The sequence below is a fragment of the Tyto alba genome, unplaced genomic scaffold (assembly GCF_018691265.1).
Source record: "Tyto alba isolate M040663 unplaced genomic scaffold, T.alba_DEE_v4.0 Super-Scaffold_18, whole genome shotgun sequence".
Taxonomy (NCBI): Eukaryota; Metazoa; Chordata; class Aves; order Strigiformes; family Tytonidae; genus Tyto; species Tyto alba.
Window position 1 is genome coordinate 26,463,772 of NW_024881280.1, and position 17,631 is coordinate 26,481,402.

At 37.7% G+C, this 17,631-nt stretch overlaps 1 protein-coding gene across 3 annotated transcripts in view; it reads left to right on the top strand.

The window, feature by feature from the left end:
• The window catches only part of TSHR (thyroid stimulating hormone receptor), a 52,197-nt gene that overhangs the window by 20,648 nt on the left and 13,918 nt on the right, over positions 1-17,631 (top strand). For all 3 annotated transcript variants that reach the window (XM_033008550.2, XM_033008551.2, XM_033008552.2), the window contains 5 exons: positions 3,982-4,056; positions 5,299-5,373; positions 7,350-7,427; positions 8,434-8,502; positions 17,153-17,230. In XM_033008550.2, the coding sequence (XP_032864441.2) occupies positions 3,982-4,056; positions 5,299-5,373; positions 7,350-7,427; positions 8,434-8,502; positions 17,153-17,230 (375 nt within the window). The remainder of the gene's footprint in view (positions 1-3,981; positions 4,057-5,298; positions 5,374-7,349; positions 7,428-8,433; positions 8,503-17,152; positions 17,231-17,631) is intronic.

Sequence of the window (17,631 nt, forward strand, 5' to 3'; positions counted from 1 at the left end):
AGATTGTGATAGAGTATTTTAAAGGAGGTTGAAATTATTCTAACAGTTTTGGAGTAATTTCACAGAGTTTCATTTTTACAAGTTGTTGTTCACAGACTTTTCATAAAGTGCAGTTTTATGTAAATAATTTTTTTACCCTAATTTAAACTTATACTCACAGTTTCATTTTAAAAACATTTATTTTCAAACATAAGAACTTCTCAGGGGAAAATTTAGTGCTTGTGGAAGGGAGGAACTAATTGCTTTGGCTTGAGTCAAGTGTTATGTGAATAGGCATCCTGTGTTCATCACCATCCCTGTCTGCCGAGCCTGTTAGCAAGCTTCAGCTTTGATCTTCAGCGCTCTGTTTTCTTGGTCTTTAATCAGTTCATGTGCCTCTGTCCTGACTTTCTGTTCCTTTCAGACCTCAGCTCTCTTTAAGCATAGGGCCATATTTTTATGATCCTATGCGTGTCAAGTGCTGAGACACTTCTGCAGACTAAGGACACTGATCAGTATTTCACTGGGCCAGATCTCATTTTGGTTGTAATTAATGGCAATATTTCCACTCTCAGAAAATTAAAATCAGGGCCAAGACTTCGTGGGTTTTTTTTCCCTGACTGTGTTACATTGGTCTCATAGTGGTTTCTTGTTCCTTCTTTTTGTCTTTATATTTTTTAAGTATATCTGTGAGACAAACTTAGCAAGCTTATCAATTCAGAACTCTCTCCCATACAATGGCATAAGTATTTATTTTTTTCTAGATAGAATTGTGAAAATGTCTGATTAGCAGTCAATGTCTCTATGCAGCTGTCTTACTAGTAGAGCTGCAGCTTAGTAGCATTACAGCAAATAAAAAGCTTTTGTAATTAGGTCATTGTTTCTCAGGAAAACATTCCTGTGGAAGGAACCCCAGAAAAATTCACTCTTTCTTTTCCCCCTCTCTGTGTCTCTGCTCACTCTGCTCTGATCTCTCCTTACTCCCTTCTCCTCACTCCAAAAGCTCTCTTCTCTTATACAGCCACATGAAAAGCCCTCTCAGCATTTGAAAACAGGGCCAAAGGTTGTGGTTCAAGTGTCCTGGCCTCGTATATGCGACGTCATTTGGATAGCTGGTGGGGACCGTTCTCCATCTCTGCAGCGAGCTGTGGTGAGCTGGAGCCAAGGGCCGGGGCCACGCTGCCAGCCTCCATTTCAAAAGTGACTTAAAATCAGCTCTCATAGACACTTAGATACCTGGGAACCAGCCTACTAGACACTTTTAAGTATATTCTTTGGTTTTATCTGCATTTTAGGCAGCTAAAACTACTAATAGTTTTCCTAGATCTGCTTTTCAAAAGAACCTTAACTTTCTAAATCAGTGGGTTTCAATCTTTTCAATTCACCAATTCAGAAAAGCTTGCTATAAAAGGGCAAACTCTAATGAATCTACTGATAAGCAAATTGCTTTTCTTAGGTTTTTGGACCCTTTGGAAGTAATCCTTACACCACAGCACTCTTTTGATTACAGTTCGGAAATTACTATCATATAACATGAACCTCTGAGTATATTATCCATGACTGATTAATGTAAAAGAAATTGTGAAATCCGGTTTGTGTATCACTATCTTGTTAACTGATGAGATCAGAACTATTCAAATATCTTTTCTCCTTAGGGGTTTAACTTCATAGGCTCCAATACTGATGGAGCTATAGATATCCTTTAAATGCCCTCTCATGGCCCAGTTCCTTAATAAATCAAAATCTGATTGAACCTCATTGCAGTATGTTGTGCTTTTAATTTTAGTACCATCTGCAGATTTTGAATTCTTACTTTCAGTACCCTAATTCAAATCATTTATGCAAAATACTATGAATAGCAACAACCTGATTACTCTATGGTACTCCAATGCATTATCCATTTCCAGGCTGAAGGCTGATCTGAAGATGGTCTCTCCCTGGAATATGTTTGGTCCACAACAGAATATCTGGCCAGGAAGCTCATGAGTCCAGCATTTTAAATGTAGGCAGTGGTGGAAAACACATGTCAGTTAAAGTTTATGGAGCAAATTCCACTGTTGGAAGTGTGATAGCTGCATAACTGATGAAATAATTTGAGAGAAGCAAGAGACTAACACTGAGATTTCTTTTAAATATAGAAACTGTACAAAGTAGCTAACACACAGGAAGAATATTTGAATACAGTACTGTAACTGCAGTAGTACAGCTATTAATTATATCAGTTTAACACGCAAGTAAAAGGTAAATCCTTGTCTCCCTGCAATGTTGGGAGTGAAGAGAACAAAAACTGAAGACCTGAAAGGTGTAGCAGAACTGCTTTGTCAGTACAACAGTATATAGAGAGGCTATGGTGTTGGTACCTGTATCTACATACTGATTTATCTACTGTCTTATGCCTCTTGTCCCACATTCATTTCTCAGACAACTTAGCTCGGTTGGTTTTATCCTGTAAAAATGATTCCAGTGGCAGAGGAATCCTTAAAACCCAACTTCCTGATACCTATATTATGTAGGTTAATTGGAACTGTTAGCACATGGTAAATTAAATAATATTGGTTCCTGCCCATCGAGTCTCTGCCCTGTAGCACCATGTCTTTGACTGACTTCAGACCAGAACATCACCCACACAACCTGCACCGCCATGCCATCTATACCAGTCATCTTCATCAAATTTCTCTATATAAGTAGCAAGAAGTGCTTCCCTCAGCTCACTGCTCCACAGCTAGTCTCAGGAGAAAGACTGACACTGTTCTTTCTATATGGTTTCTGTATGAAGAAAGGCTGAGAGTTGTTCCAGCAGAGTCACAAGACTCTGGAGGTGGTTTAAGGTAAAAAAATAGAAGTAAACATGCAAAAAGGGCTATCCCCTTCTGGAGACAGTAAAGAGGCCAGGAAAGGAGAAGTGTGCATGTGATGGGGATGGGGATGGATGGGTTTTCTCATAAAAGATGAAAATTTGGTAGGTGTACTGAGTATAGATAGGAAATTCTGGCAAAGTCTGATTGGTGTAGCCAGACTGCTGACTGTCATTGTAGACAGAAAAGAAAGAAATCTGATGGGAAAAAAAAAAAAAAAAAAGAACAATGAGGAAGATGGAGGAAAACTGCATTAAGGGCAGAGACAAACATTTCAGAAAAATGAGGAAGAGTCATGATGCCAGGTAATGATCATGATGACTGGAGGGGCAGCAGCCCCACCAACACACCTACAGAAAGCACCCAGCATGGCCGTAGCCATGATCAGTGTCAGGCTGGTTCTCCAACATGTGCGGCCTAAAAAGCCATCTGCAGACCAAGCTGGCACCTGGGTAGAAGTATTTAAAGACATAACTGTGGACAGAAGATGTCCACTTTGCATCAGTATAAAGCAAAAAGATACACTATCCTCTATACTGCTGGCTATGGCTATACAATGAACGGTGTGTCCATTTCAAGTCTCAGAATGGAGTTAAGTGACCTGAGCTATCTTTTGGGTCCACTGATGAGTTCTGTAAAACAGATGGGAAAAAAGCCCAAACAAAATACTGTTAGAGACGTGAAGGAAGTAACCAGAAAAACAGGACATAAAATTATAAGATAAATAGACAGTTGTAAAGTGATAGGATTATTATACATCAGTACTGAAAGTTTTGCTTAACTTTTCTTCTTTTTAGCTAACTTTGCAGACACAAAAATCTCACCATGTTCAAAGTAATAGCCATTACCACAGGCTATTGCTTTGATTTTAGGGCCATGCAGACAAAGGATACATAATCAAATCTCTGGTGATCCTGCCCTCCTTGCTTAAACTAGCCATTCTCCAGGACTGCATCTATCCAGATAATAATTCATCATTGTAAGATTGATCAGAATGCACGGTGGTCTTGAGGTAGTGCTGGCCAGTACAAAAGCTCATTGCAGAAATTAGGTACCTGAAATTTCATTTTAACATTGCTGATTTCTGTTATGGTAAATAATTAAATATTAATGATCAATGTGGTAATGTTCCTCCTGTTTTTTACAGTGAAATTCGAAATCTTAGAAACCTGAATTACATAGATCCAGATGCCTTTAAGAACCTTCCACTTTTGAAATACCTGTAAGTATTCAGCACCTGTAACAAGTTGGAACTTAAGACTCACAGATGACTCTTTAGCAGTTTTGTTTCTTTGCATTTGATTTTGGAACTGATTGCACTGGTTTTCCCCGTTGCTTTATTTTAATGACAGAAAGCCAGCTAGGGTAGGGGTTGGAACTTTGACTCCTTTTGTGAGAAAGGAAAACGTGTTCACAAATTCATCGGTAATTTTGACATTCTTCTTATCCATTTAATGCCTCGAAAACACTAATGTTTCCTTGGCAAAATTCCGCAGCTAGTTTTCTTCTTAAGATAAGTGCTGTCTTACTGTATTTTTGTAGGGAATTGTGGGAAGAAGGGACACAACAGAAATAGACACATCTTTTATATTTACTAGATAGTTATGGAGGGTTTTAAAGCATACCTGTCAGCTAAATGTGACAAGCCCATCTATAGACACCAGATTTCACATGACCTCTATGGCAGAAAGAAATCCTGAGGAATTTTCTGTATTCCCATGAAGTCTCTAAAGAGAAGCACAGACTAACCCAACCGTGAAATTCTAAAATTATAGCATAGGAAAGAGAGGTAAGAAGGAGAAGAACTTCTGTGATTTTGAGTAATGTTTGGAAGACTCTAGAAAGGGCTGTGTGTGTGTGTGGTGGGGGTAGCGGCAAGGAGGAAGGATTTTTCAAGTTTTCACACAGCTCTGAAAGCAATAAAAAGAAAGTAGTCCAAAAAATTTCATTTCAGGAGAATAGTTTTAAAAATTGAGAACTATATTTTCTTATTTCCACTCTACAGGAGTTCAGAAATAAGGAGCATTAACTGTATTCACATTTGAAGGCAGCTTTCCTTTTTAGAGCTATTTGAACATCTCTTCGCCTCAATGAAAGATAGAGAATTTGGGGGTCCAGACTTGTCTGAAGCAGCCTTAATCTCTCAAGTGAATCCAGAGTTATAATATAATTGTTTTTCTCACTATCCACCTCACAAGCTACTTCCCTCTTCAGATCTGCTTAGCTGTCTTACTGTTCTATGTTCCAAATCTTTAGATTCTGTAATTTATCATAAATCTGGTATTTTGATTTTTTAAAAATTGTTCTTACATCCTTTTATTTTGGACAGTGGATTATAAATTAATTGACTGACAATAAAGAGGATGAAGTAACCATCCTGCACTGTTGAATGCTTGAAATACATTGTTTGTTGTTGTTCAGTGATCCAGTACATGTAATTCTTTCTGTTTCTTCTCTCTTTCAGCGGTATTTTTAATACTGGACTCAAAGCATTTCCAGACCTTACCAAAATCTACTCCTCCGATGTGAACTTTTTACTGTAAGTATCTGTTCTCACAGCTGGTTAGGATACTGCTATCCTCAGACCCCAAGAAAACCTCTAGTAAAGGTTTCTGGTTGGGAGAAAAATAGCAAGTAAATCTGACAAGGCACTTTTTTTCAAGCTATATTTCAATGATCATTAGTACCAAATTGGGAAAATGCCAGGTCACCTACATTTGACCTGGATGAGAGACATGGACACACAGTGCATTTCTCTTGAATTAGCCAAAGCATATGATATACAACATCTACAGGCCTTTTCTTTTTATTTTGGTTTTGTTTTTGTAATGGCTGCACAATGGTTGAATTAGTCTGAAGTCAGAATAGTGTGAGACACAGGACCTGATCTAACATACAGCCTTCTAATATGGAGTAATCCTATGAACATTCTTCTAACAAATTTGTGCTGGCATGGTGAGCTCATATTGCACATTTTCTGATACTACTCTTCATTGAGATCCTATATTGTTGAATCATAGCCTCCATGGGCTGCCTTCCTTCTTCCAACCCCACCCTGAGCACAGAAGACTCAAGAGCAGGAGAACTGGATGATCTTGAGAGCAACTGTTTATCATTACACCTTTAAAAAGCTCAGTGTTGGCTGAGCTCACATTTTTAGGAGGATTTTGGTGAAGACTTATTTTATCCAAAATATGTTGCTTCATACAATTCATGTTTTAATAAAGAAAACAGAAAAGTAGACCATCAAGCATGTCTTTGCAAGTCCTCTTCTAGCATAGTACTTCTCATTTTTAGTAGCCTTTTAGCTAGCCCTTCCAGTAGTCAACCCTATTCCAGCTGAACACTGCTATAATGTAAGATAGTTAATTCCTCTTTAGGACTAAGTCATGACTTGATCTGCTCTTGAAGAATCGGTTTCTAAACGATGAATAAGGTATAGCTGGGGTAAAAAGCATTCATTATATCACTATCAGCCTTTGAGATCAAGCAAATTACAAGTAAACATTTGTTTAGAAAGGTGAACCAACCTGAAAAATGGCAGACCAAAATAACTTGTGGTGGAAACCACCTATCAGTGAAAAGTACTTGGGATTGAACATGGCTGTAGTACAGTTCAGTGTTAGCACATTTATATGCACATATATAGCACAGAAAAAGGAATTAAATTGTTCCTGTCACACAGGCAATTGTTAGAACTTTCAGTCCATGGACACTGTGGTCTGGCCTTACTGGACCACATCTAACCCACAAGCTGAAGAAAAGAAAAATCTGCAAGCTCAGACTCTAGTATGATTCAGGAAAAAGCAAGAAAAGCACAGTCAGGCACTTTGCTCTGCCCTTTGTTTTCACCAGTTTTTTCCTCTCTTTTTTATCCAGTTTAGTCATAGTAAATTTCTTTATTTTTTCTTTGTCCCTTTTGTCACAACAGAGTTTGAAGATACATAGTATTTATTAAAACTGCAGAGTGGGAGTAAAAAAGTAAGAATTGGCAGATAGTGAAACACTCATTTGGACAAGAGTTGAAAAGAAACATTAGGTTAGATCACATAATAAATTATTTCAGTTGTGCTAGATGTAGTTCTGTAGAGTGAAATGTCTCTGTCCTGAATAATGTGGTATCTGATGTCTTATCTGAGCTTAGCTAGAGAGGAGGATCTCAGCTCTGAAGCCACTTGGGCTGGCTCAGAAGACACTGAAGCATTATTTACTTTGCTAATTCTCTGGTTTATGAGACAAGGGACCTGTCTGTGCTGCTAACCACAATAAACCCACAGGCTGGCACACCTCACCAGGACTATAAAACCTATCTACTTCACAAGCTTACTTCCTGGATGCTGGAACATGCTTTATTCTTAATCATCCCACATGTGTATTCTGGCCTTTAGGTATAACTAAACAAGTTATTCTACACTATTATTTATTATCGAGGCAAAGAACAGTTAATAACAGAACTGTTCTGCAGAAGCTCTGTTGGGAAGATATTTGATTGTGATGTTTTGTCTCCTTTTTCAGCGAAATAGCAGATAATCCTTTCATGACTTCAGTGCCTGCAAATGCTTTCCATGGGCTTTGTAATGAATCGCTAACTCTGTAAGTTTTTCCAATTTCAGTCACAAGGCAATTACCTTGTAATTGTAATTGTAACTGCATATGGTAAAATGTTAAAAAAAAAAAAAAAAAAAAAAAAAGCCCCTGTCCTACTCTCTAGTGGTTTGTAGCAGAGAAACACTACAGACAGGTATAATCCATAATCTAGTTTGCATAAATTCTTTACTTTGACAGTGAGTTAGGCCTGCTACCTTTTCTTTAAACTGGCTCGACTGAATTAGTTTTGCTTTCGTATAACCCTAATGCCAGTGAATGGTCATACTGGAGAAAATCAAAGGGAAAAGTTTGCAGAGTTCTCATGTAAATTGACAGCACAGTTAGAACTGTGTCTAACTATTTTGCAGCCTTTGTGGCACATACTGTGAAAGCTAATGGGTACCGAGTATCAGAAGAGTCATATTTGAAGGGAAATTATTAAATAAAGTTCAATTATGCAAGTCATACTCAATGTGAGCCACAAGAAAGGGCTGAGGGAAGTGAAAATTACTGTAATGAGTTATGACCTGAAGTAGGGGGAAGATCACTAGAATGCAAAAGAATGAATTCTAAAGAAATTCTAAAAAAATTCTTTTTGCTCTAAGGGAGCAAAAGAATGAACTCTAAAAATTCAGGCAGGCCTGATAGAAAAATCGTATCTCTTGCTAGGTGTTAGTTCCTTTAGCCTTCCTTAATCTTTCCTAGCAGAATTTTATTTCTTTGCTTTTAGTCTGAGGGTGGGAAAATTATAGCAAAAATGGTTTAGTCTAGTTCTATCTCTACTGTAAAAAGAAGTAAAAGATGGCACACCTGCCACATGGTATTCTTGATTCAGCTACACTCAAGAATGCTGCTGGGCATTTGTTTGACCTTGCACTATAATTGCTGCTTCTTCAAGAGATTAAAATTAACCCATCCATAAATGTGCTGTTGCCAGGAAAATTATATATAAGATGTTAGGTATTCAGGTATTGAAACAACCCAAAATACACTAATTTTTTTTTTCTTGCAGCAAACTCTACAATAATGGTTTTACTAGCATCCAAGGCCATGCTTTTAATGGGACAAATCTGGATGCTATGTAAGTAGCAGATCATTCTCTTATTTCAGAAAAAAAAAAAAAAAAAAAAGTCTATGCTTGTCGGAGGCTCTCAAATACATATCTTATTCCAATTATTTTTAAGGAGCAAAGAGAGGATATTAATTTCAGTCAGCAATAAAAATACCTGCACTTAATGCCTTTTGCAGTGTGCTTTCAGTTGGCATGTATATTTCTAGCTCAGAAATAAAATCATAGCAGGTAATTACAGTGTGAATTTTTTTCTGGTTTGAAGATACAATAAAATTTCTGTTGATCAGTACCATTTCTAAGACAATTTGGAACATAACTATGCTGTTTGACTTACAAGACAGCTTATTTTAGTAAGTGTACCACTGATAATGGTAGAAGCCCTTTAACAGAATTCTCTTATCTGAGTGGTATAAAGTGTTGGAAGCAATTCAGGGGAACCAGTCACTTGCACTAGAAATGAGAAATAGGCATCTCAAAAGCATGAAGCAACCATTTCAGCTTTCCCTTCACCTTATTGTAGTTTCTGGAAGACTAATACTTAGTGAGTGAATATCCTTTTTACACCATACCCAAAATCATCTGCCTCAATCATTAACTCAGAACAAATGTCAATTCCAGAGGCTTCATTCACTTTGGCAGAGTTTACTCTAGTCTAGCAGAGGCCTGACTGAAGAGTCTGCCTGGCAGTCTCATGAGTAAAGAGATTTCTTCATCATGAGTTCTGAAATTAACTAGAGATGCGTAAGAATAGATAGGATTATTTTTCAGTACTTTATTTTAAATTGGGCTTGAATTCTCTAAGAGAAATTTTCACATGGTATTAATCTTTCCAAACTGCCTTTTTCTCCTTAAAAGATAGCTAGACTTCTTAAATTTTGAAAGGTTTGAGTTAAACTAAAGGTCTGGGAAAGGCCTTATTTTATTCACAATAGTTCAGTTACTTTGCACTTTCATGTGAGAAAGGAAGCTTTTCATGATGACGTAGTGTTTGTACCAGTGCCCACAGAAATTACAAGGTGTAAAATATGGCAAAATGAATCCAGTGTCTTGACTGAATCCCTTAGCCAATATATGAACTGTGTTGGCTCTTCCATTTCTTACATTTTGATGAAATGCAGGTTGGAGATGATTTTGTAGGAATTTTTCTTTTTGCTTCTCTAATAGTGTGCAAGTCCTATTGCTTCTGGCCTCTTTGGAATTTTACTTATTATTAAAGAATCAAGTGAAAATGTAGTTTTAGAAGACCTGGAGTCCTAAACATTTGGACTGGGTGGAAGTAGAGAAAGAGAAAAGACATACTAGGTCCTGCAGATACCGCTTGCTTACTTTCAGAAAAAGTTTGTAATTAGTATTCTTTAAGGCCGCAAGGGTAGAGGCCTTACAGAGAAATCTGGATGGACTTGAGAGATGGACAATCACCAACTGTATGAAATTTAACAAGAGCAAGTGCCACATTCCCCACGTGGGACAGGGTAATCCTGGTTATACATACAAACTGGGTGACAAGCGGCTGGAGAGCAGCCCCACAGAAAGAGATCTCAGGGCTTGGGTTGACGGCGAGTTGAATACGAGTCAACAACGTGCCCTGGCAGCCAAGAGGGCCAACCGTGCCCTGGGGTGCATCCAGCACAGCACAGCCAGCCAGTCCAGGGAGCTCAGCACAGCACTGGTGCGGCCCCAGCTTGAGTACGGTGTGCGGTTCTGGGCACCTCAATATAAGAAGAACATTGAACTACTAGAGTGTGTCCAGAGGAGGGTGATCAAGATGGTGAAAGGCCTCGAGGGCAAAACTTACAAGGAGCATCTGAGGTCACTTGGTTTGTTCAGCTTGGAGAAGAGAAGGCTGAGGGGGGCTCTCGTGGCAGTCTACTACCTCCTCAAGGAGGGCAGTGGAGCGGGAGGTGCTGATCTGGTGACCAGCGATAGGACACGAGGAAACGGAATGAAGCTGCATCAGGGGAAGTTCATATTGGACATTAGGAGAAGGTTCTTCACTGAGAAGGTGGTTGGTCACTGAAACAGGCTCCCCAGGGGAGTGCACCAAGCCTGTCAGAGTTCAAGTAGCATCTGGACAATTCTCTTAGTCACATGACTTAGTTTAGGTAGTCTTAGTTTTAGGTAGTTTTAGGATTTAATGATCCTTAAGGGTCCCTTCTAACCTAAGATACTCTATGATTCTATGTGAATCTTTCCAGAGAGTGGCTATGATGCACTAGTTAAGCAAATTAAAAAAACCCAACTAAACAACAACAATAACAAAAAACAACAAAAGAACTAAAACCAGGCATACTTTCAGGGCTTTATCTTCCAGCGGTAAAAACTATCTACTATACCAGTTTTCTCCTAATGAAATCATATGACATTTACTTGCAGCAAACCACTACTCCAGATTTACAAGGCAAACTAAGGAGCTGAACACCAGTGGTAAAGTCTTTATCTGTTTGATAATCTGCATTGAAATTTCTAAACTATTTTTCTGAAGTTGTTTGGTTACCATATGCCAAGATAAGGTTTAATTTTCGTAAGTGCAAGCTTGAAGATTGGTTGTTTCTAACAACAGCGTTAAGTTAATGCGAAAGGCAAATATTTAATTTCCTGTATTCTGACATTTCTAATTTGAATTCCTATTTATTGACCACTGTACAGTGAAGAAAGTACCTGTTTTTCTCTGGGTCTGATTCAAGGTCCTTTGGACTTGCTGAAACTATGACCAAAAAGAAACTAAGAGAAAAAGAGTGGGGAAAGAAATTTTAATGGGTTTAGAATGATGACCTCAAGGAGGAAAACAAGTTAAAAAGGAAAACAATCAAAAACAATAACTAATTTTTGACAAATCATTCAAAGTCTCCATGTTCTGTCCATAAATCAGACGACATTTTGGGAATCTCAGAGGCTACCTTCTACCATGCAATGTGCCTTTCTACCACTTTTGCAGTATCAGGAGACCTAGGCAATTTAAGGCGGCCAAAACAATCAATGCAGATATAGGTGTGGAACCATGCATAAATGGTTTCCATTAACATACTGAACAATGGCACTACCTAATAAATCTTCTCACCAACAAGGATCTGTGCTTTATAGCAAACCTCAGTATTTCTATCTATGTTTTATAAAGGCAGGGAAGTAAAGAAACAGGAATGAAGGGCTGAACGACACTGTTACTGAACAGCCTTCATCTGAAACTTGAATCCCACATTCTAACACACCATTAAGGTCCACGAACTGCATCACTCCTGCAGATTTCTGCAAAGTGGAGTTCCTGCACCGATGTTTATTTCTGTAAGGAAACTGGTGAGGAAGGAAGATTTTTTTAAAACATATTTCCAGTGAATGGCAAAATATATTTGTGAGGAGCTTTTACAGAGCCATCTAAATTACTGAAATGGAAAGTGTGCAATCTCAAAATCTAATTACAAAAATAAACTCCAAAAGAATATATTTACTTTGGTGTACACTCTCAGGGATCATTTATAATGCTTGGGTTAGCTCAGAGTCAAGATAAACAAGGGTGTAGAAAAAACACATGGTGAATCCTTAATACTGCCCATTTACCAGTGCATCTCCTTTGACTGTTTTCCCTTTCTTCAACCTTCATTGCATAATACAACAGGATGCATTAACTTGTTACATGTCCAGAGTCCATTTAATACTATAGTGGTGATACTTAAACGTATGGCCAACATATTATTTTTCTCCTTGTTTGTTAAACTCTGCTGCCTTATTTTAAAACCAGAAACTGAAAGAAAGCAAGCAGAAACTATCAAATAATACATAATTCCACAAGCCAGTGAGGTATTCCAACTAGGAACTTCAGTAACTTTACTTGTTTCTTAACTAAGTGATCCTTCAGAAAAAAAGATTTCAAAACCTACCTTTTCCCCTAATCTGGCTGTTCATTCCTATTCCATCACTCCCTGTGCTGATAAAATGGGTCAAGGGACTGCACTAAAATCTTGTCAGTGAAATAATCCAGTTTAAAAAAAATACTGAGAAAGCTGTGTCCAGCTACAATATGGGAGATGGCATGAATGACCTTGGACTATGGAAGAAGAGAAATCGGAATCTTTTGCACTGAAAAAAAGAAAGATATGTGGAGCTATGTGCTAGTTGAAGTAGCTGGTCAGCATTTTTCATTCATATCCTTTACACCCAGTAGAAAGTACACCTCTGGTAAAAATAAAATATTTTGTAAAAATATCTTCAGACCTTTCAGCATTTTTCAGATTTTCATCTCAGTTGAAGATGTTGAAGATTCTGAATATTCAGGATTTTGTTTCCTTTTGCCATCTCATGCTTTTCACATTTGGTGTCCAAAATGGTGTCCCTAAAGAGCTCCCAGAATGTCCTCAATAATTTAACTTCCATAATTTTGTTTAAGGAAGTTTTCTCATATTCTAACCACTGTTGTGGTTTTCTTTTCTGCAGTGCATTTAAATGACATTATTTACCATTTAGCTATCATTAACAGGCTTAAAGACATTCTCACAAGGAGCTATACTGGCTATACATAAACTTCCTTTGTCAAATTAATAATTACCGAAGTCTTATTCTTTCCATTTAAAAGAGGTACTTTTATTATTTTTTTTTTTTAAATTAAAAGGGCTTAAATAACTGAAATCAATTAGCATCAGGAAATTGTACATTCTGATGGGCCTGACTCTTCGCTGTGAAAACTGGCAGCTAACACTGCAGTTCTTCCTTGGAAACAAATGGTTATGAACTTCCCCAAAGTCTCTAGCTGGCTGTTTCTATTTATAAGTTTGAAGATTTTTATTGCACATGTAAAGTGTTATATTTCACATTTATCACTCACTATGGTGTTCAAATATCAGGGGAAAATATTTCAAAATTGGACAAGCAATTATCTGGTTGTATAATAATGTCTAGTTGCTAGAGCAGACAGGTTTTATTAGGTCAGGCAGGTTTTTGTGTCCTTCAAAACTATAACCTAGATGTTGAAATCTTGGATTAATTCTTAGCTCTTGCTGTGGTTTTATTTTTTGTATTAGATTTGTAGACAAAATCATGGGAAATTTGCAAACTGAAGCAAAAGCTCACTACAAAAGTGACTAAGTTGTCATATACAGAATACAAAAATCAGTTCTCAGAAAACAAAAATGTCAGGTGATACTAGAATGCCATCTATTTCTAAAGAACGAAAGCTTATTTCAAACAACCATAGCTGAGAAGATGAAGTAAGCTATTCCCCTCTGTAAGAAACAAGGATTTAGGCATGACTAATGTCCAATGAATAACATGCTAGAAGCGTCACTGGCTTGGCTCCCTAAGACTTTGTTTTCTGTCACTCAGCCAAAGTGCATTTACTTTTCACTTCTCACTATGGTGATCAATATAAGTTTATATTCAGTGAATGTTATGGAAAATTCACCAATGAGTTCAACCAGGACAGGATTAGAATCTTTGCTTGAATTTTTCTACACCAAGAAACAATTGCTCTGACTATTGTTTTTTTTACAGCTAAACCCCATTTCAGCAATCTGAATTTGAAAGACTGTTCTGACACAAAGATAAAATAGCAGCCTTCTGTACTTTTTAGTCAATTCAATTATCTCCACAGCCACCATCTCAAGTAGTGTTTTTGTTACAGAACCTACAATTAGGAAAGGTTTGACATTTGCCTCTTTGCCACTAAATGGCACAATGGGCACAGCTCACAGCAACTTCATGGACACCATCTGAAATCTGCTGTGTCAACCTTTCTCTTCTATTTTTTGCCTTCCTAGCTAGCACAAGCTAGTTTTAAAATGTTTGTAATAGTTATAGTACCAAACATCCCTCTCTGCTTGAGGCATTATTGCCTGCAGCAGTAGTATCAAATTCTTTCTCCTTTCATTTAATTTCTTTAATAGGTCTGATCTGGGCATTTTATAATTTCTATGCCAACTGCACTCTGAAATTTTATTAAACGCCGCCTTCAAAGATAATTATGTTTAAATTCTGAGCAATGTCACCTGGTTTCACTTGGGCAATATTGTTGTTTTTTTCCCGTTTCTCTCTCGCTGCTGATCTCAACATTGGGAATTTTCTCTGCTTTTATCCATCCTGTGAAACGTGACCCCCATAAGGCAGTCTGTCTGCAATCCTTGCAAAGTTTCAGTCCTTTAGGTGGGCTGAGGACTACATCATCTCCTCTTGAGCAATGCTATACAGTCATCATCTGCAGTCATCTTTTTTCTTAGTTCTTGCATTACAAGGCCTCCACTAGCCCAGTGCCCTTGTTGGTGAAACATCAAGGAACCCTGATGCTTGTAATTGTTGGGCCTGGGTCACCCATTGTTGTCATATTTACGTCACTATTTACATCCTCTTCCTCCTTCTGCTGGACCTGAGCTACCTGTAACATTGCAGTCTGTGGACCCTGCTGTTGCTCCTAGACTGCAGCCTCACTCTTTAATCTCTGGTTTGCTACTGGGGCCATTAGACTTTACCTTTTCCACTATACAGAAATGGGTAACATTTATAAATAGGATAGTCACAGGCGCTACAAGTCTCTTCTGCCTAGGCACCATGGTCCTTTGGGGCCTTTATAGTGTTGATCATTTTGCCACCACTGCATCAAGGGGAACATACATTGCCCTTGGCAATCTTCTGTGTTCTCCTGCTTAACGGGTTGCACTGCATTTCTGCCCCAAAGCACAGTCCTGCAGCTGCACCACCGCCTCTCCTGCCTTGGTTCAAACTTCTCTCACAGGCCCCTTCTCATCATAGTACAGAAACACAATGCTTGGACTGTTTAGTCTCCTTCCTTATGCAGTGCCCCTCAGGCAAAACAGCTAGATGCTCCTCCTTCCTCCTCCAGGGACTACTATATTTGGTAAATGATTCTTAATCTCATCACTTGATTTCAATTTCCATCTAAATCATGTTAAAAAGCATGACTAGGTTTGATGCCTGCAAGCTGTCACTCTTGAAAATGTTGTAACAAAACTAAGTAAAAACACCACTTAGTATTTAATTGCTGGTTTAGGGGAAGTATTATCATATTAGTATCCATGTGTACATACATACAGACACACACACATATATATGTATATATTGCAACTTAATCTTCAGTCTCTTTTCATTGCTCAGCTAATCCAGCATATTCCTGTCCGTGTGTTTAGGAGATCTAGTTGCTTATAACTGCAGTTTTCCTCCCTACTGGGTAACCCGGAGGAACCGCCCTGACAAGGAAGTTAACATGCCTGTTGCATTTTGTGCAGTACTTTAGCTGGACAGTTGTTCCAAAATCACATTTTTAATCTAACTCTGTGTCAAATATACCCAACTAAGACACACAAGCTGGCACCATGTGCATAAAAACAATGCTTGTTTTTCCATTTCATCACATTCATATGTATCTCTGCTCTTCACAGAATGTCATAAAATGTGCTCAGTGTCGTACGTCCACTGTGACGCTGGCAGAAAGGCAGGATACCCGTGCTTCTACTGCTCCTGCAGTTTTTTAAATTTATGCTTTCTCTTTGTATACCTGCAGTTGTGGAACTACTGAAGCTAATTATTTCTCTCAAGTCTCTCCATAAAAAACATAAATTCTATTAGGTCATTGAGAACAAGAGTCTCAGACAGAAATGCATAGCCTCTCTAAAGCAATTTGCAGCTTGACTGAATTACCTGCAATAACCTGTATTTATAAGTTTCTCAAATGACAGTTTCAGACCATGGTAAACAGGCATCCAGCTAAAAAAACCCAAAACATCAAGATTCATTTTAGATCAGTCACTTTTAAATCTAAAGACAGAGAACTGAATTTAACATTGATAGTTCCACTTGGGATATGTTAATATTTTGAGTGTTCAGTAGCATCACATTGCATATTTTTAATCATGCACCTTTAACTGAACTCTCTAAACTTCCTGAATGCACACTTTCTTATATGTCAGTTTTCAGAGTGATGGGAACGAATGTTGGTCCTTGATTACATCAATCATGTAATGATAGGAGAAATTTGCAGCATTCCATGTTTCAGGAAAGTGTTGGCTACTCAGGAAGCTCTTCACACCTTTCCCAAGAGTTAATTTTTTTTTTTTTTTACGTAAGTTTTATGTTATTTTTTCCTTCAGATTTATCCTCTTTCTTATTCCCTGTCGTTTTCTTCTTAAAACTTAATTCTTAACTGTTGACTTGTATGTGGGAGACTCCACTTGGCCATGGAGATTTTAAATCATTTAAAACTTTTATTATTGAACTCAATGCAAGAAGGGAATTATTTTCATGTTTGTTCATGATGTGTTCCTGCAAGTATCATGTAATTCTCCATACCACATTCTGATGAAAGCAAAACAACCTATTTCACCTCATCCTCACACATATTTACCTGCAGATACAGTGTGTATACATGTGTTCTTTATGTGTATGTCAGGGAGAGAAAAGAATTTGGAACAAAGATAATTTATTTTGCTAATTTATTTAGTTATTATTTGTTGACAAATTTAATTTATTTTCAGAATGGCAAACCTGTATTTTGTTCCTTGGGTACACAGAAAATTAAGTAACTGATTACAATTCACTGTGTTGCTGGGACAGGATGGCCCTTGTACATATTGCTTTTGTAAATCTGTTTAGGCAAGTAAACTGAAGATCTTCCTCTTTAACCCATGGATAACTATTTCCAAATCACTGTGCTTTGTTTCTGCAGCTATCTGCACAAGAACAAATACCTGGAAGTTATCAATGATGATGCATTTCTGGGAGTGCACAGTGGACCAACTCTACTGTGAGTAGGAGAAAATGAAGTAGAGAAAGCTTTAAAAATAACACCATTTTAGGTTACACTTTCTTTCCAACTATTATTAGCAGCAGAGCAGCAGGGATGGGAATGGGATGGTTACAAAAAGAATATCAGCAACAAAAACTCTGCTTTAGGGAACTGATTTAAGAAATTCTTTCCTCTTACATTAGAAATACAGTTCCTGCCAATTTTTCTTCTGAAAGATTCTGTATTACAATCTGTATTATGACCGTACAATTGTAGTACAATTGTAATATAAACTAAGGACTCTAGTAGCACACACGCAAAGGAAATTGAAACAGAGATGAAAAAGTACTTTTAGACAGAATAAAGTTCCTTCTGGTGCTGACATTTATTCTTTCTCATGTAATTTGGCTTCCAGTCTG